The 19,634-nt window shown below is 45.6% G+C and overlaps 1 protein-coding gene across 10 annotated transcripts in view; it reads right to left on the bottom strand.

Annotated features, from left to right (window-relative positions):
• Nucleotides 1-19,610, bottom strand: part of BRPF3 (bromodomain and PHD finger containing 3) — a 34,373-nt gene extending 14,763 nt beyond the window's left edge. For 3 of the 10 annotated variants that reach the window (XR_001878207.1, XM_017835772.1, XM_017835770.1), the window contains exons 1-6: nucleotides 12,595-12,730; nucleotides 5,796-7,198; nucleotides 4,641-4,797; nucleotides 3,022-3,153; nucleotides 892-1,020; nucleotides 201-513 (exon numbers count right to left, since the gene is read on the bottom strand). Coding sequence is in view for 9 of the 10 variants with exons in the window: in XM_017835772.1 (XP_017691261.1) it covers nucleotides 201-513; nucleotides 892-1,020; nucleotides 3,022-3,153; nucleotides 4,641-4,797; nucleotides 5,796-7,180 (2,116 nt within the window). In the remaining variant the exon portion in view is untranslated. Of the gene's footprint in view, nucleotides 1-200; nucleotides 514-891; nucleotides 1,021-3,021; nucleotides 3,154-4,640; nucleotides 4,798-5,795; nucleotides 7,199-7,592; nucleotides 7,613-12,416; nucleotides 12,556-12,594; nucleotides 12,731-13,067; nucleotides 13,171-18,161 lie in introns of those variants that run through there. The other 7 variants (XM_017835769.1, XM_017835763.1, XM_017835771.1 and 4 more) reach the window with 5 other exon arrangements.
• Between the last annotated feature and the right edge of the window lie 24 nt (nucleotides 19,611-19,634).

Raw genomic sequence — 19,634 nt, forward strand, 5'->3', positions numbered from 1 at the left:
GCACCTAGCTCAGAGTGCCCAGCTCACCTGAAATCCTGCTCTCTGAGGCTCTAAAGGAGTTAGATATATGCCTAGGTGAACAGATGGATAGGAAAAGTCTTGTATGTAGAATGATGGGTGTGATTTACATGCAGGCTGAAAGACATGCTCAGAACAAAAACTATGATCTGCCTGAGAAAAAAATGTTAATAAGTACTCACCATCCTCCCAAGAAAAGCAGTAAAAGTCCTCAGTTTTGGGTGACTCAGGCAGGTGAATCCCCACACCAGTGTCAAAGCCAATGCTTTCAGCCTGCCGCCGTGCGTGACGCAATATCGCTCCTCCGAAGTCTCTGAGCCGGACAGCTGCTCGGTGGAAAATCGTGTCTTTAGCATTATACCTCATGCAGTTGGTAACTATAAGGTTAAAGTCTTCCTCAAACTCATCCAATGTTCGGTACAGGTGGGACTCCAGCTTCCGCCTCATGGTGGAAAAATCCATTGGGTTGGAAATGAATTCCAGGTAATCTGGAACCTAAACATATAAAACCTGTACAATTACAAAAACCATTTACTAGCCAATTAGAGTGCATCCATCATAAGCACTCTTAATGCCCTTTCCACTGGCAAGGGGTAGCGCCAGAAATTCATTTCTGTGTCACCCAGTCAAGGCAGACACACCCTGGCTCTGCAAAACATTACTTGTACAAGATGTGCTAAAGCTTCCAGAAAAAAATGCCCTTTTTTGGCCCGGAAGGATACTCACATCATGAGTCCTTTTTCAGATATTCTTTAGTCCACCAGGAGCTTGGGACAAGGTAGTTTATGCTTCTAGAGTTATGACAGCACATGAGCCTCTGCCCAGCAATATCTTATCTACAACCCACTAGACACCTCTAGGAAAGAGACTTGCCTCATTCAGGTTAACAGGCTCTGTGAAGATCTGGGCAGCATCCTTCTCCTGCAGTAGATCCAGTGTTGTGCGCAGAAGGACATTGAAAGGGGTCAGCTGTAGCTCCATAGCAGCCTGCTGAACCTTGACCTGGGAATGAGAAAACAGTGATGAGCACAGTTACGGAGGACAGGATATGTGAGTGGTATCTCCCTCCAGTTTCTTCTGAATCATCACCCCGGCTGTACTCAGTGGTGGAAACCTCAGGTCGGCATTCCACTAGCCTGGTAGACTCATTGCTGTAGAACTTCTGGCAAACACATTGTGCTCTCCACGTGCAGGATGTACATCAGCAGACAGCACTTTACAGAGTCTAACTGCACAGTCCAATCCTTTTATATACGAGGAACTCCTGTTTATTCAATCTCATCAAGTCAAAACAGGAGGAACCCCCAGAAAATTAAAAGATACTACAACTAAAAATGAAAACAGGCAGAGGCTTTTCACACTTGGTAAATTATCCTGTAGAACTCCCTGCCTCATGATATTATTATTATGCCAATTATCAACATTATACAAAAGTTGAAAGTATGCAGGCATTTACATGAACAACAGCGTCCATAATTAGACTATAGAGCATAAACAAACTTTAAGATATAAGCTCTCAGACTTCAAGGCAGAAGCCAAACAACAACAGTGGTCTGATGTCTGCAAATTCCTAATGCAGTTTCTTATATCCCTTATTAAGTCTCCAATATTGTTTGATTTCAAGCAAACAAGTTGTAGTACTGAAAATCTTTTCAAAGAAGACTGGAACAGGATAAAAGTAATTATTTGTCTTTTAACATTTTAATTTCTTTGATCTTATAATCACTCGTTATGTCATTAAATCAACCACTCCAACAGCAAAGGTAAGCAAGTCTGTTTACACAAAGCAAACTGATGTGCTAAGCAACAAGACAGCATCAGTGAGAGAATGAATGAAGACAAGATATAAAGACCACACTTTTCCCCCAGAACAGGAAAGAAGTCAAACAAAGATGCATGATTCTGAAGTATCCTTCTCCACTCACCTAAAAGGTGGGCTGGGATAGACCTCCAACTAGACACACTTTTCTGTGATATTTTATTGCTTTATAAAGCACAACATAGTTTCCACAAGCTTTTATAGATTTAGCCAGCTGTGACAGGGATATGCCAAGATATCAAAGGTGAACAAAGCCCAAGAATGATTTTTTTTTCATCCTCCTACCTAAAATACATCCATACAGCAAGCAGGGCTGACCTACTGATGTAAATCAAGGACAATGCAGCAAATGAACCAGTGCTGGCATCAAAAGGACTCCAGAAAAGCTATGGGTAATTTCTGGCCACAAAAAAACTGCTCGCAGAGGAGCTGTGATCACAGAGGATGCTGCTTTCCCTCTGCCTGGCTCCCTGCAGACAGCCTGAAAGCACCCAGGCAAGGCCTGAGGACACGTGTAAGGGCTCACTGTATCCAAGGCAAGCCTTTCATGAAGCTGTCCTTGAAGATACTCCTGCCAGAGAGCATTGTCGTGGGTGCAGCAACCAAAGGCAAGCAAAGACCCTCAACAGGAAAAGCTGGCAAGCATGGGAAGCAACCTTGACTGGTGCAACTTTGGAGATCTGCACACAGCTCAAAGAGCAAACTGGAAAATTTAGTAAATTGTCTCCAACATAAAACTTTTTCATCCAAAAAATGTACATAGAGGACAAATGACAGGAATTTTTAGCTTTAGAGATTAAGAGCTGAATTGCGATTTAGACCTTTCTCTGGAGTAGGTGTTACCAAACTCCTGAAATTATTATGAAAGGAAATCTAACTTCTGTTCTGCAAAACACTTGCCCAGAAATAGAAGGGTAGGTCAGAAATCAAATCCACTATTAGTTATGCAAATACATTTTCCCAGTACTTTGCAGCCCAGCCCTGGTTCTGAGGGCAGAGGCTGCACAGTGCAAACCTGTGACTGACACAGGGAGAGAGAGTTCTGCGCACCCAACAGTCAGACTCTATGAAAAGAGGAAAAGGCTCAAGAAAAACTGTTGTGTTCCTCCTCTGCCTCCTGCAGCACAGAGTGCTTGCATGGGACTGAAGTTAAGTGCAGCAACTCAACAGCCAAAACTACTCACCTGCTCCCGTTTGAGTTTTTCCCTCTTACGGATCAGCTCAATGAGCAGTCGAGCCCGCTCCAAGTCATGCCGCAGTTTTTGCCAGTACTTCAGCTCTTCCTTCACTGCACTGGTCTTCTCATCCTGCTCCTTCTGTAAGATACAACAGTGGGGTGAGATAAAAAACACAACTGGCTTCCTGTGTTTCCTTCTTTTTCTGGGCATCCCCACTGAATTGCTCTCCTCTTCCTCCTATTCACTTACCTCTTGTTTAGACTATGTCCCCTCCTTTCTACAGCATTTAGCTGTAACAAACACAACATCAGCCTTTCTGGATTTTATATTATCTGTGAAGTTAGCCTAAGTTATACTGTAGCTACACTCTGGGAACACACTTCAGTGCATGCTCATTTACACCCTCCCAGCTTTTATATCCAAGTTTATTACAGAGGCTGGAAATTTTTCTGTTGGCTGCTATGCACTGAAGCAGCAGCCCAAAGCATTTACAATATAAAGCCAAGGTGACCAAAAGCAGGGGAGGAAGGAGCTATTATTATCCTCCTTGTAACCAATAAGAAATAGAGCCACAGAAAGACATTTGCCAAAATACAAAGGAACAGCCAACACCAGGAGATGAGCTCACACCTTCCAAGACAGACAACCTATCCAAGTTCAGTGGTTTCTCAACAAAATCACCCTTCCTCCCCTAAATCTGTAGCTTTCTTAATGGCTTGGATGATATACATAAAGTGCATTCACTTTCACACAATTGCCAAGAAGACAATTGCTTCACAAGATCTTCATGGTTTATATTAATAGGACATTTGTTTTTAAGAACTTACGTATAGCAAATTGCCAATGTAATACACCACGGAAATGCTGCACTTTTCCAAGCTCCATGCTGATAAGTGGGAAATAATTTTTTTATTTATCATCCAGAGCAGTCTTCTTGCATATGAAAAGTCTATAAATTCCTCCAACTATAGTAAAAATATACGTGCACATTGTATACAATACCTACTGACAGTAGGTATACAATACCTACTGACAGGTTATGTTAGAGGATAGAGTCCAACTGCTTCATTGGTTCACCAACTACTTCTCATGCCAAATGCAGTGCTGCTTAATAGCATCGAGATCGAGTGACTCTAGACACCAGCTCAGAGGAGGAAGCAAAGGAGTCCAGAGCTGATGATTATGTCTAAACTTCCATATGAATGTGCACGGGACAGGCAGAAATTGAAGCAGAAGGAAGAATGACCCTGGAATTTGGCCAAAACTCTGGAGCTAACACCCATTTTCTTTAATCACTCGCAAGAAAAGTGATTTTATAAATCATCTAAGAGATCAGTCCACCAAGGGTCCATCACACCCTTGTCCAATCCTGGGTCTCCTAACTCAGGAGAAAAACTCCCACCTGCAGATTCATCAACACAAATTTTAGTAGCATGATGGATATCCCACTAATATACTAACTCAGTTCTTCAGGCATGAGCATACCAAGAGGAGACCAGAAGACACTTAAATCAGGCCTCTGATCCTTTCACCCTTAATGCCCTCCTCAGCCATGTGCCAAGTACATCTCTCCCTGGAATGCGAGCTCTCCATCCTCCCATGGGTGTTCAGCTGGGGACCAGTACCTGCTCTGTGTTCCGCTGGGATTGGAGATGTGAGTGCAGGCGCCGGATCAGGGGCACCCCATTCCTCGCCTGCCGCTTCAGCAGCCAGTAGTTGTGGAGCCTCTGCATGAACTGGTTCTTCCTTTGGAGGGATAGCCCACTGCAAATTTTGTTCAGCCTGAAGGAAGCAAAGAGATGTCATAGAGCCAAGTGCAAAGCAATTGTAACTCTGCGGACCCTTAGGTTTCCCGATGAAGCTTTGCAGTGCTGTCTCAAGCACACTCTGAAACAAACATAAGCTGGTATGATCTGGGATCTCCTCAGCATGAATACATATGTGCCTACTTTTCACAATATATCCCTGTGTTAGTAGAAACTTGGCTGGAGGGTCTCACCAAGCACTTGCCCCAGCACTGTCAAAGTAAGCAATCACCAATTCAGCTCCAAGCCTTAATCTAAAAACTACTTTCCGTGTTAAGAACTTTCCAGGGGCCATTTAAGCCTGATGTTACTAAGCTGGAGTCTTGAAAGGAGTCCAATAATAATATATCACCTATTTTAACCCTTGCTTATCATTTTTAGATTATACATGGTGCCTTATCAGCAGTTTCCAATGCCTATCTGTTAAAATACCAGCAACACATCAACACACTTCCTAAGGCACCAAACAAAAATTCAGCACTACCTAGTTCTGCACAAGGAAGAGCTGGGAGAAAAAAATAAACAGTCAAATTCAAAGCTGCTTGCAACACTGACAGGTTTGACATGCTCTGTAATAAAAGGAAGAATTAAGAAACTGAAATGAGACTTAAAAAAGGTCAGTAGTGGGATGACCCCTACCTGCCTACCAACCTGTAATTCCTGAAGTATTTTAAAAACACCTTCATGCCAGACGGGTGTTTGCTGTTAGGGACCACCATGAAATCTGTGTTACACAACAGTCTAGGATGGCTGCTTGGCAAAGCAAGAAAAGCACAGTATGCCAGTGACACTCACGTAGAAGAAAGCCAGTCAGGAATCATGCTGCAGAGCACTCTGGACACAGCAATATTTATTGCTAGGCCCTGACTGAAGACTCAGTGTTTCCAAGTTCAACAATGACAGGGACTGAGTCCTTAAAACAGATCCTGTTCAGCTCCAGCTGTTCAACTCCTTCCTTAAACCTGCAACACTCACCTGTAAGAGGGAATTTGTGTGATGGTCACCATGGGCACAGACGAACGCCATTTGATCACATCACCAGGCTCCTTTTTGATCTTTTGCTTCAATTTCACTTGGTTCTTTTTCAGAGACCCTTTGGGAGGGGCAGAATTGGCTTCCTCCTCTCCCTTCTCCTTCACAGTGTCCTCCTGCCCATCACCACTAGCAGCTGGAGACCCCTTTTTTACCATCCCAGGCGGGGAATGACTCTCACAATAGGCAGTCTTGCGCACAGTGAATGTCGTGCCGTTGATGCTGGTCTCCCTCATGGGTTCAATCTTCATGAAGAGACCAGCCCTCTGGGCACAGGTGACATGGAAAGCAGTGTAACAGTTCACCTTGTGGCATTGAATAGCAGCTCCCATGCCCTTCTGCTTGCAGATACAGCATGTGAGCTTCCACCGAGCTGGAGGGATGTTGTTGATCCCTTCAATGGGCTCCAGGAAAACAGTGTTTGCAAAGCAGACCTCTGGGATCCAGATGGCACAAACCACGTGAGCCCAGCGGCCATCACTAGTCTGCTTGAAGGCTCCCCCTTTGTTCGGGCAAAGGACACAATCCACAGGGCGAGAAGGAGACTGTAAACAGCAGCGACAAAGCCACTGCCCCTCAGGGATATAGGGCACACCGTAACATTCCTGGTGCACGGCCAGATTGCAGATATCACAGAACAGAATGACATTACTGTTGTGACACTCATCGTCCATGCAGACACAGCAGAAGGCGTCCTCATCGATGAGGGACTGCTGAGCCCCATTGTTCCGGCTCTCAAGGTACGACTCCTTTTCCAATCGATCCACCAGCAGCTCAAAAGTGTCAGCAGAAACTGTTCCATAACCATCAGCCCTCCTCTTCTCGTTGACCATTTCCAGCCATGCCAGATCCTCCTCATCCATGTCATACTCCACTTCTACATCGAGGTCTTCAGAAGGCTTTTCCAAGTACCGGTAGTAGGCAGCAGGAAGAGGAGGGGCATCTGGCTGGCTGAAAGAGTCCAGCACACGGAAGTTGGGCTGGGGTAAGTGTAAAGACGTCCCTGGTGCATGTTTGGAGAAGGACTCCTTCTTCCTGCCTTTAGAAGGTGTTTTCTTAGATTTGGAAGGCAAAAGGGGCTGCTCACTGTTTTCCTTGTTGCTGTTGCACTCAGTAATGTCCTGGGCAGTCAACTCATCCTCTGTGATGAGTTTTAAGGGATCATAGATGCTGATGCGATGAAGCCGCCCATCAATGTCCACCTCCACAATCCGCTGGGCCTGAGCATATGTCAGCGTCTCCCGAGTCGGGGAGCACTTGAGGCTGTAGGGCGAAGGAGAACGCCTCCCCTCCAAGTTCTGTCGGGACCTCCTTCGAGGCTTCCTCATCACTATGGTCCAGAGACCCTGTAACAAAACAGGACAGAGGACAGTGTAAGACAAGGATACAAGCAAGAAACAGTGCAGACTGAAAAAATCACTCAACATTGCAATAGCGCAAATTTCTACTAGAGACTTCAGCAGTTTCAGGCTTGCTGAGCCTTTACACCTGCTTAGATACAAGCAGGTAATTGATATATCAACCATTTCTTGCACTGTGTATCAGAGCAATGCACAGCACCCTCCAACTTTCTCTATTTGCAACTCAGGAGATGTATGTACCACCATATCACCAGTGAGAAGAGCTCAAAATAATTTTACAGCACGGTATACAGTCTGCTGTGCATTCAGATCAGCAAAACATTCAGATCCTCTGAAATTCAAATACTACTTATCATATCTGCTTGCACCATTCGCATACTAAGGTCACACAAGCCAATGAGTTCTTCTCTGTTCTTTTGCCTGTGACTTTTATATCCCAAATAGCACACAAAATGTGCTGGATGTTTTCTAGTTCAAAAGGAATGCACTGTTCAGGTCTTATGAAAGCAGTTCCCAATTTTTTTTTTTTTTTTTTTTTTGTCACTGAGCTCCAGATGAGAAAAGTAGCACTTCTCCTTCAGTCCAGGAGGGAGCTCCTCCAAGTTTCACACCTAAGGGTTGCCACCACCAATTCTTCTGTTCCAACACTGCAGATGCAAAAAGTTCTATAATGAAAAATCATCCTCCAGCTTTGCTTCTCTTTCTCTCTCAGAAGTAGCTGTTCCTTACACCGCTCTCCAGATAGTGTATGCTGAACAGACTGTGTCCTTCCCAACATGCAAATGGGTCACAAACAGAACCAGAGGATGAACCAAGCAATATATCAGATACCAGATGTGTGTCCCTTCTGCTCTTCAGTGGGATCAAGGAGGAAGTGAAGGGGAACGAGCATGGGAACAAGCAGCATGGATCCAAATGGACTTATTAGCTCTGGCTCAGCGTTAGCCCCTCTGGAGTCATAATTCACATTCATGCACTTAAGCCAGTTCTGCATGGAGAATCCACAGGGGTACAAGGAGGAAAGCAGCAAGGCAGCTTCCAGACCACACCAGGAACCATGCAATGGTATTTGCTCAGAGCCTTAACAAAAAGCCCAGGCCATCTCTGTCCTCACAAACTGCTAATCAGCAACCCAGATAATTAGCTGAGAGTCGGTTCCTGACGTTAAGGAGGTGCCTGTCAAAGGGGAGCAGAGGAGAAGCCTGCAGCTGGCGAGATGATCTGGGGGAGGATGCAAACATGGCAGAGCTCAGTGATCTGAGGGCGAAGAAGGGAGCTAGCAAAGAGGGAAAGCAGAAAGAAAGCCAAGTGAGTAACACAAGCAAGAAAGGAGGGTCAACAGTGGGAACATGAGTTATGGGAAGAAATGAGCGGAGTCTGAAAGAAGTTGAAAAGTAGACAAAGAAAAGCAAATGTAAATTCTGTTTGAGAAGATAGGCCAGCTTATCTGTTGCTATGCAGAGGCCTGAACCTGCACCTCACCCTTATTTAAAGCAATCCCACACTCAGTCCCTTTCTGTGGGACCCATAGACAAGAAAACACACTATAAACCCACAATTTGTGGTTAGCCAATGCATTATTTGTGCTCTATGAAGGGCATAGCTCCAGAGACTCTCTATCACGTGAGTCAGAGCAAGCAGCACCTCACAGGAGTAGGACCTACAAGAAGTCCAAGCTTATTCCAGAAAGAAGCAACAAATTCCAGGAGCAACACATTTTTCAAGTACTGTTTCTGTGAACCATGGGATTAAGCCATGACAACATGTGTATTAAGAAACAAGCAGGCTCTGGGACGGGTTTTCAAACTCTTCCTTGCATCCACAGAAATAAGCTGCAGGTGCCAGTTTCAGTAAGCATACCCATAATGATGGAACCTCTAAACACAATTTTATTTCAGGTGTAAAATATGAGATGACAATTTCTACCTGCAAATATAGGTACCACAAATTTTGGGATGTTTGCCTTAAACCTTTAATCAGTCACTTGATCCACAGACCGCAGACACGCAACTGCACTTGTCCTAGCTGAGCTCCAAGGGCTTCAATGAGTGGGAAAAACAATTTTAAAATAAGGGCATAAAGGCAACTTGATCATCAAATGAAAAAAAAAAAAACCAAACAGAAAATCCTGCTGGCAAACAGCTCTCTTCCAATTCAGGCCGGTACAAGCAAAGAAGACATTGGAGGCAAAAAGATATATGGGCAAAAATATATTAGAGGATGAAGTAATTATTATGAGCTGACTGCACCCATAATTAATATTTTATTCAGGAAAAATGAGGTATTAGCCACTTGCTGAGGGACAAGCAAATTTCAGTGAAACAAGCTCCTGAAGGAAGGGCTATTTTATCTGTTGATGGGAAAAACAAGGGTACAGGGCTCCTTTAGCAAAAAAAATCAATGTATTTCTAGAAAAATTACTCAAAGTGGGCTTTCCACCAACTGCCATAAAACAACCCATTTGTAAAATACACAATTACTTAGCACTATGAAGAAGCATCTAAAATGGCATGGAAATTGCTGCCAGCAAGAGATGACTACCTGGGATAATACATGCACCTGGATAACAGGAGAGACACAGCTACCCACTTCCAAAAAAACTTTGAAAGCAGCAATGAAATGAACTCAGACCCACTGAGCTGAACACTATGACCTTGTCTACAACAACAGAAATTTCTAAGCGACAACCTAGGCATGTTTTGATCTCCCTGGCACACTTGAAAACACCTCCCAGCTACGCATAAAAAAGAATCCCTCTGCAAACAGCACCCATGCACACTGAAATGCTAAAGACACTTGACACTGGTGAGATTAAATGCTATTTCAGCTCATGCTGATTACGTCCTACCATGGACAATGGTTGCTGATGTGAATGCAGAAAGTTCAAACAGTCATGCTCTGACTATTGCCATAGTATGCTCAAAGCTTTCCAAAACCCTCCCATCACCCACTTCCGCTGGATATTGCGCCAGGAGCAGGGTGTGAAGTTCCTAGAGAATACAACTGAGCAAACAAAATGGCTACAATACATAAAGCTGCTGGGAATGAACTTAACTCCACCCCAGGAGTTCATTCAGGAATGGTTCAATTCTTCTGAGCAGCAGCTTTTACACCTGTAGGCAAGAGATGCCTGGGGGGGCTGCAAAAGGCAACCAAGCCCATCGCCAGTTCACTTAAATTTACTACAAAGGAGTCAAACGCTCCACTGAAAAAAACTGAAAGATCAACATGTATCGAACAACACCACAATACAGGCCCCTATTATACATGCAGCCTGGAATATCTGACACAAATGAGCCCTCTAAAGGGAAGGCGAAATGTTGCTGTGATTTACACCCATGCAATACTGTGTTGGCCATTTCCAAGAGCCAGAGGCACCATCTCACATTGCAGAAGGCCTCAGTCTCCTTCCCAACTCTCCTTCATGCTGCAGTCCTTCCTTCTAGCCTTCTCACACTGAACAACCAAGGATTCACTTTACAGCACCAGGTTTCTTTGCTAACGTGCAGAGGACACAAGGCTGGAACTCAAGGCAGTGGGGGAGTTTCCTGGCCCTTTCCAGGCATGGCTTGGTGATCCCAGTGAAAAACTGGGTCCCTCAACAATGAAGAACTTCAGTGACTTGCAGCAAGAAGGCCACCTGGACCTTAGTGAGCAGCAGCAGATGTGAGCAAAGTGGCTCTCGTTCAACTCTGGCACACCATGACTACTGGCAGTGGCTATAGCTCGTACAGTCCTAAACAGTTTGGGATTTGTTGTCACCAAAGACTGCCTTTCTTTGGGACATGTCAAATATGAGGTCTGGAGACGTTCCTCAGCATTGCTCTCCTGCACCACCAGCCACTCAGCTCTGCCACTTGTGGCTGTTTGCTGGGATTTAAAACCTACTCCTGTGCAATGGGGAACAGAAACCCATGGAGCTATTTAAGAAACGCATCTGCCAAACAAAAGCAACAGATGCCAGAGGAAAGAAACAACCTGGAACCGTTGCAGCCCCCTTTCCACCTTTTGCCAACCAAAATGCTGTTTAAACTCCTGCCGCCCTCGACAACACCCCTCCACGTTCCTGCACTTACCACAGGCTCATATTCCCTTCACACACCTGCCAAGGGTTTATAACTCCTGACACCCACACTGATGCCTACAACAAAGTGTGTCAGTGCTCAACAGATGTAATGGAGAACTGCCTGCCCTGGCACACAGAAACATCTTTATCGATCCCCTGGTACTTCTGTAACCAAATCAAGCTGACAGGAGATGCACCAGACTGCAAGAGAAGACCTCCTTCCAGAGGAGAGGGTTGCGAGACAGGCTGTGGATAAAGTTTAAGGTAACGTCTGGGCTCACCAACAGATGGTGTGTGCCATGAGCTGTGTCTGGCCTCAGCAGCAGTGCTCCGAGCGAAATGTGATATGCCATGAGCTGTGTCTGGCCTCAGCAGCAACTGAGGGAACTATGACGTGCCATGAGCTGTCAGGTGCCGGCGGGAGCTCCCCTCAGGAGCTATCCTGTGCAGCGAGGGACACGGGATTCCTGCAGGGAACTCCAGTAGCAGCCAGCGATCTGGGTCAAGGCACAGCAGGGACTCGGACAAAAATGAAGCCGACCCCGGGAGAGGAAAAGGCGCGGCGGGTGCCTGCGACGACCCCCGCCGGTGCCCAGCACTGGACCATGCCCAGGCGACACCTCCCCTCCCCGAGGAGCGAGAACACTCTCCAAGGAGAGGGGCCAGGCCTGAGGAGAGCGAGAGAGCGCGAGCCAATTGGAAGGCGATTGGCTGTCGCCGCCGTACATCCCAGCTCCAAAACCAATAGCAACGCAAGACTTTGCGGGACTAAAAGGGGGTGCGCTTGGCCCCGCCTGGGCCAATAGCGTAGGAGAAGGTGGGCGGTGCCCCCGCGACGCCGCGAAGAAGGGGGGCCAAGATGGCGATAAGGGGGGGGGTCGGCTGACACAGTGCTCTCCGTTCCCCGTCCCCAGGCGCTCGCCGCCGCCGCCTCCTCCTCCGTGAGGGCCCGCGGGCCGCTCCCTCCGCGTGGGGGCACAGCGGGCATGCAAGAAGGGCCCGCAGGATGCAGCGCATCGTGCTCCCCCAGCTCTTTCCCGCCCGCCCGGTCACCTTCCCGCGACCCTGGCGCGGGAGTGTGGGGGAGGAGAGACCCCCTGAAGGAAGGGTGTCGCGGTCTCCCACGCAGCGCTTTACCTGGCCGGCTCAGCGCGCCGGGGACGCGGCGTGTCCCCCGTTGCCGCCGCCTCCTTTGAGGGGAATTTTTTTGTCGTTTTTCTTTTTGTTTTTCTTTTTTTTTCTTTCCTCTTTTTTTTTTTCTTTTTTAATCCTCTCCGCCTCTCCCTCCCCTCCCCCCTGGGGCGGACGGGCTCACCCAGCTGGCGGCGGGAGGGGAGGGCGCAAGATGTCGGCTCCGTGCGCTCCGGCTGCCGCCGTCTCCTCAGCGCCGCTTTCTCATGCCGTTGCCGCCGCTGCTCCCGCCGCTGCTCCCGCCGCTGCCGCTCCGGCCCCGGTGCCGCTTCGCCCCCCACCACCCTCACCTCCCCCCCGCCCCCCCCCCCCCCCCGGGGCTCCAGCGCCCCCGACGCTCTCGGTGCTGTGGAGGCGGGGGGGGGAGCAGGGGACACACGCTCAAGATGGAGGCGGCGGTGGCGGCGGCAGCGCGGGCCGGCCGAGCGGTGGGGAAAGGCAGCGGCCAGGCAGGGGAGGGGGCTCCGCGCTCCGCTTCCCTCGCGGGCAGGCACTGCCCGCCCCTCCCCGGTCCCTTCCCACACTCGGGCCGCACGGAACGGGAGGTCCCCGGAGGCTTGCGGTGACGGGAAGGTGGTGGTGGGGGGGTGTCCGTACCCGGTGGCCTCATGGCTTAGGAAAGGTCTGCTCCCGCCCCTTTCCCCCTCCGCGCCTGACGGGGCAGAGAGCACCAGGGAACCGCGGCCTCCCGGCACCCGCCTCTGGCTCCAGGCGGCTGGAGAGCACTGCCCCGCTCCTCGCCTCCGCTCCCCTCCCCGCATCCAGCCTCGCGGGGGGGTTTGAGAGCTAGGGTATCATGCTAGGCAGTGTCTTGCAGCCAGTAGCCCCCAGGCCACGGGAGACGGGATTTTTGTCCCAGGCTCATTAGGGTGTCTTCATCTTGCACCCAGTTTTTTGCAGGAGGCATGGGATCCCACAAAACGTCCTGGAGCATTGCCAGGTGCCAAAGAATCTGTGGCTTTGTTTCTGCCACTCTTCGCCTAAACAAGCAGCACCAAACAAACAATGTAAATAGCAAGAGCCTGTATTTATTTCCTAGACCAACACTTAAGGTCCAGATGGCCTCCTAACATGCAGAAGTGTGAGCGGGTAAAAGGACAGAGAGAGGGATGGAGAGGAACGAACAAGGAAGAAGTTACATTTGCAGCTAAGCGGTGAGATAGGAACCGCAGAGGCTCCTACACTTTTTATAGAGTGTACCACATACTTGGGCATATGTATGCTGCACCTCCCACTCTGTGCAGAGTATTGCATAATATTACCATCTGAATTTACAGAATTAACTGTTTTAGAAGGAAAAAATGAATGCTGTTTTCCCTCATGTACAGTCCAGCTATAGATCTTTTGTCTCTTAACGTATGTTAACTGTGGAATCTGAGAGCAGACAGTCTATGACAAGTCTGTTTTGCAAAGTCTCAGGTTGGACCAGAGCTTGCTGAAGCTTTAAAAGCACGGGAAAACATGTTCCTTACTGCTGAACAATCTTACAACCTTCTAAGTACATACTGTGTATATAAAGGGTATGCTTTTTCTACTATTCATGTATCAGAACTTGAAAATAAATAATAATCTATTCTTGTCCTGCATGAAAAATAACATATCAAAGATTTAGAAATAAAGTCCCAATACTCTCGCTGATTTACATAGGATCTCACTTAACCTCAAAAGAACAGCTATGCAACAGTATGGTTCTAGCCATGAATGACTAAAAAACAATCTAAACCTCAATCTATAGATACATTTGCTTCCTAGTTAAACAATAAATAAAATTATTTCAATAACTGATGAGCAACTTCAAAAGCTGAAAAAATGGGTATATTCAGCCTGGAAAAGAGAAGCTTCGGGTAACCTCATTGTGGCCTTCCAGTCCCTGAAGGGAGCCAATGAGAAAGATGGAGACTTTTTAGAGCACAAGGGGGAACTGCTTCAAACTAAAAGAGAGTAGGTTTAGATTAGGTATTAGGAAAAAAAATCTTCCCTGTGAGGGTGGTGAGGCCCTGGCACAGGTTGCCCAGAGAAGCTGTGGCTGCCCCATCCCTGGAAGTGTTCAAGACCGGGTTGGATGGAGCTCTGAATAACCTGGTCTAGTGGAAGGTGTCCCTGTCCGTAGCGGGGGGGTTGGAACAAGTTGTTCTTTAAGGTCCTTTCCAACTCAGGCCATTCTAAGATTCTATGATTTTCCTTCTTTATGTGAGAATTTTAACAGTGGGTTTTACTTGATTTTTTTTTTTTAGCCCTTTCAGTGTGTTTTTTAAATATGACAAGCTTTTGCAAACTTTCGTTTTGATCCCCGTTTTGAAACGTTATACTCTTGGATTTGCACTGGAGTTAGCTTATTATAATCACATTAGGTTCCCTATTAAGTTCAGTGGGATGACTCATGCACAGAGATGTCCAGACATCTCCAATGACTGGGGGCCATGTGTTACAACATCAAAACAAATTATCCATCGTTTAGTTTTATATCAAAGCTGTGGAACTAATGTGTTATTTGGAAAAAAACCATTCTGAACTTCTCTCAACTCCCAGAGGCGAGTTAATTAAATTTCTTTGCTCTCCCAGTTTTTAAAGGGTACTAGTGCAAAACTAGTGATGTTGCTTCAAATGAAAGCAGGAGCTAAGACACCTAAAACAGAGTTGGGCACCTTCATTCATACTAATATCTTCTGCATCTTTATTTAAGTATATAAAACAAAAAGGGAAGAGAACTATAATTTAGAATGGAGAACTGATATTTTTTTCTTTGTTGATTCATTAACCCTCAAAACTGAGTAGTGTTTGTATCCGTCTTTGTCTGGTTGTTCTGCACTATTGCTAAAAAGGACCCCTATGTATTAAAAGTTAAAAGCCTGATACGTCAAAAGTGACAATCCTCAGCTGCCATTTATTTCAGCTGGATTTGCAAGTGCTCAACTGCACTTCCTAAGACCCTTGTTTTGTGTGGAGTATACATAACACTCTCAGCCTCACTAACATCAGAAAGGTGACACAAGCACCCAGCACTATCTCCTAAGTGGTGTTATTTTTTTTCCCCCTCAACATCCTACAGTTTTAAGACTTTTTTTTTTTCAGTTGAAGTGTTCTCAAGACATGGTTTATGGTAGGAGAATTTTTATTTTTCCAGCCAAGCTTAGCTAAAAAAAGTTAACTGACTTTCATTTAATAGAAATTCAATGAGCGTTGAAGATATAATATACTAACCCTTCAGTATTATTTAATGGAGTGCAATCCAGCAAAAAAGGAGTTATCAGTCAGCCAAAAAGCTGACTGAATCAGCTGTGAACCAGCACCAGCTGAATATCATACTAAAAGCTGTATAAACTCGTGCTCAGAAAATGGCCTTGTAGAGAGAAATCAGGTGAAACATTCTGTAAAACACATTCACCTGGAAACTGCAGCATTTTCACAGGGTACAGCTGGACTTAATGATCTTATTGGTCTTTTCCGACCTGAATGATTCTATGATAAGGTGCAGTGAGTGTACATCTGTTTGGGGGAAAAACAAATTAGTACTGGCTATTGTGGTCTTCATTCAGTCCTTCATGTCTTATTTCTCTTAGTTGCAAAAAGAAAAATAGCCATAATCACGTTTCCAGCCAACACTCTGCTGACCCATGATACAGGAAAATGCAGAGGATTAGGAATGCTTTCCCTGGTTGCTCAGGCAACAGTGAGACATGGGAATATGAAAAGGTATTAACAGCCTTTGTACAGTATCTCACTAGAGTTCTCAGATGTGTTTATATTTGTCTATGTTCTTCTTCTTTCCCATTATCCCATAAATGAAAACATGAAAATTATTTGTTTAGTTTGCTACCTAGAATGTGAAAATATTATATATGAAAACATATTATTTTTCTTTTTCCTACAGGATAAAATAAGTACAGTTTTCTGAGAGGCTGGAGAAATTTTCAAAACTGTGCACCAAAAGGTTTCTAGGTGGTATCCAAAACACAGCAACTATTGTCTCTCTTAAAAAATCCTTGTAATTTTGTGGTGTCTCTTAAGAAAATAATCATTGCTTCATCTGCTTTTTCTTTCCCACTTACATGTGCAAGTACCTAATAAATAGGTCCCGTAAAGTTCCAACTTCACAGACCTAATTAGCTATCAAAAAAAAAACTTGCAGAGAAGGATTGTTTATAAAGGCTTCACTTTCCAAATAAAAAAAATGACATGAATGTAAGAATAGCAAGTACGTAGTATTTCAAGTTAAACATTGGTATGTTATGTGAGACAGGCACAAAAATTCTATCCATACATCCACATAAATTTTCATCATACATCCTTAATATAAACAGCAAACATATTTGTGGCTGGCCTAATTTATGGAATTTTGGATCACTTTAGGGCTGAGTGATTTTTATCACTTGATTTTGTATTTTTAAGTATGCAAACTATGTAAGGGCAAACCATAATGAAAGGAATATGTCCATTACCTGTTGGTCATCAACAGGCACCACCTGCACCTCCACATAAGAGAATTCCTTCTTTGATTAACAGTGTCTGTCAGGGTCACACACCCCCTCTTGTTTCTTGTGCTGATTTTGAAGTACTTCAATCTTGGCCTGAGTCACTGACTCTCTCAAGCAGGTGTTTTTCAAGCTCCTTTCATGAAATGTCAATGTGATTTCCCCCTCACCCCCTTCTAGTAGCTCATTCTCTTCATTGAAACATGTCCTCAGATGCCACACAAGCACTGGAACAGTTTGTCTTCACAGACAGACATGGTCTTTCTGCTGCCGACCTGCTACATTTCCTGCTCTCTATTTTGAGTTCCTGGCTGGTACATACCACAAAAACCAAATACACATACACTTCCAGGGTTCCTGAGCCTGCAGAGCACCAGCTCCCTGCATTTCTTGGGACAGTAGGTATTGCAGAAGAAATAGTATTTGGCTCTTGGACAGTGAGCTGTCACTGTATGGGGTTGGTGGGTAAATGAATGAAACCAGAGCATGGAGCTCACACACCAGCTGTTGAGATTGCTCTTGCAATTTCAGAGCATTCAGTGTAAGCTTTCAAAAGAAAACTGACAGAGAAACCCAGTCCCTGAAACACAAATTATTTTCTGGATGTATACTCAGCAGAAAGATTGATACCAAAGAGACTGTACATGCTATCCCTGAAACAAGTGAAAATAATGCTTGCTCTCAGTAATCTATGTACCCTCCTTGGTTGTGTTCAAAATTGTTCTTCTCACACCCATTTTTATCACAAGTCCCCAGTGCCTCTTCATGTTTGTCCTCTGGTCAGACAGACAATTCCCAAAGGGCATCTTAGGTTATTCTTTAAAACTATGCAAGTTCCTCTTCAACTACCAGTAGACTGCTCAGTACATTCCTTCATTATGAAGATGTTTTCTCTCTCAACCATCATTACAAAGAGCCAGACAACTCTTCAGGTCTACCTATTCCCTTTTGGAGAAGGGCAAGAAGATTAAGTTACACCCTGAATTCCCATTTACAGTGGTTTAGGAGTTCTGTCTGAATGGGTTCTTTGCCTTAACAGATGACTTTCTGAAAGAAAGCTCTGTGCTCTGAAGATCTCCATAGATTTACTCAAATTTCTCTACAAGAATGAGCTTTTAAGAGTCTTCCCTGCCTCTCTGTGTCCAGGGTTGTATATAGTCAGGAGGTCAGCCTGCCTCACCTACAGCCCTGAAACATCTCCCCGTGCATTCACATTCACCTGGACAATGACCCTCCTCTGAAACCAGCAAGCCTCATTTTACCATGGCAGAGGTAGCTTTAAACATCTGCAGCTTTCCAAGATGTTAATGGCAGCTGCCGAGACATTCTCCCCAACTTCTGTTCGAGATTACGCAGGGCACATGGCAGCCAAATCAGATGCCAGGTTCAAAAGGACAGTATTCCAGCTGCTGTTTGACACGTGCAGCTAGAACTTCTCCCTTTCACCATTCAAGGAAAATGCAGGTCATCTCTCACTTAGCAAGAAGTCCCTACTTAAGAGACAAGTGAGGCAAAGGGCTTATACGTGATCCAGAGAGATATGAGGCAAGAGAAACCACGTCTCATCAGCATGGACCATCTGTGCAGCTACAGCAGGATAACATCAATACTGTCCTATCAAAAAGCAGCAGGCGCTGAAGGGTTATCCCAAGTGCTGCATGGCATGAGCTGCAATAGAGAGACTGCCAAGAAACACAACAACACTGTGTCCAGTTCCCAGTGAAGAGAGATCAGAAAATTCTGGTAATGTTGCAGTTTTCCCTTCCTTGAGGTCTGTACAGCAAAACCGAACATTACTGAAGAAAATTAGAGAGTACTGAAAGCAACATTGCTGAACCAAACCAAAATAACTCAGCAGCTACAGAAGAGGGGGAGATTTGAGAAACACTGCATGTATTACTGAGTTCACATGCCCTCTCAACAAATACTTTTCTCTAGCCCTGGGGACTATGTGCTCTGAGCTCTGATACAGAGAAGACACTTGTCTCTAGGCACAAATCCCTTGGGATGGACTTTGGAATGACTGGCTGAACCTGACTGATCATCATAGGGAAGAAGGTGTTGCAGTCCAAACAGGTTATCCACAACCAGCAGATGTACCTGCCTAGCACTGAACTATCTAATGACTCTATCAATAAGCCATGGACCTGCAGATACACCAGTTTCAACATAGGCTGGAAAACTTCCTGCAGACTCATATTCAAACTAAGTTATACAGCTCCTTGAGATACCCAGTCTATCAGTAGGGGAAGCAGCTTTGAATTCCCAGGCTATGCTTGCAACTAGCAGTGAGGAGACAGCACTGATCAAAACCCAGGGAATGAAAAAGGCGGGGGGGAGGGAGGAGGAAGCGGCAGTGGCTCTCCAGAGGGGAAGATCCTGAGCAGAGTTACGTGTATAGGATGAGTTTGGAGCTGCTCTGAACACAGACTGATCCCATGATCAACTGCATTCCCATGGTGGCCTGGAGCTGACACTATCCCAGCAGCCTTGCTATGCTGGATGCTGTGTAACTGCTCAGGGAAGGAGGACACAGTCAGAGTTAGATTAGATAAAATTTTGTTCTGCTGAATGTCACTCTTTCTGATCATTTTGCTTGGGACTCACTTCCCAGTCAGTTTTACCTTTTTCTTTACCTTATCCATAATTAATGCACTAAACCCTGTGCTTGAAAAGACTAATGAGAAAGAAT

This window comes from Lepidothrix coronata, unplaced genomic scaffold (assembly GCF_001604755.1).
Source record: "Lepidothrix coronata isolate B3197 unplaced genomic scaffold, Lepidothrix_coronata-1.0 Scaffold263, whole genome shotgun sequence".
In the NCBI taxonomy this organism is placed as follows: Eukaryota; Metazoa; Chordata; class Aves; order Passeriformes; family Pipridae; genus Lepidothrix; species Lepidothrix coronata.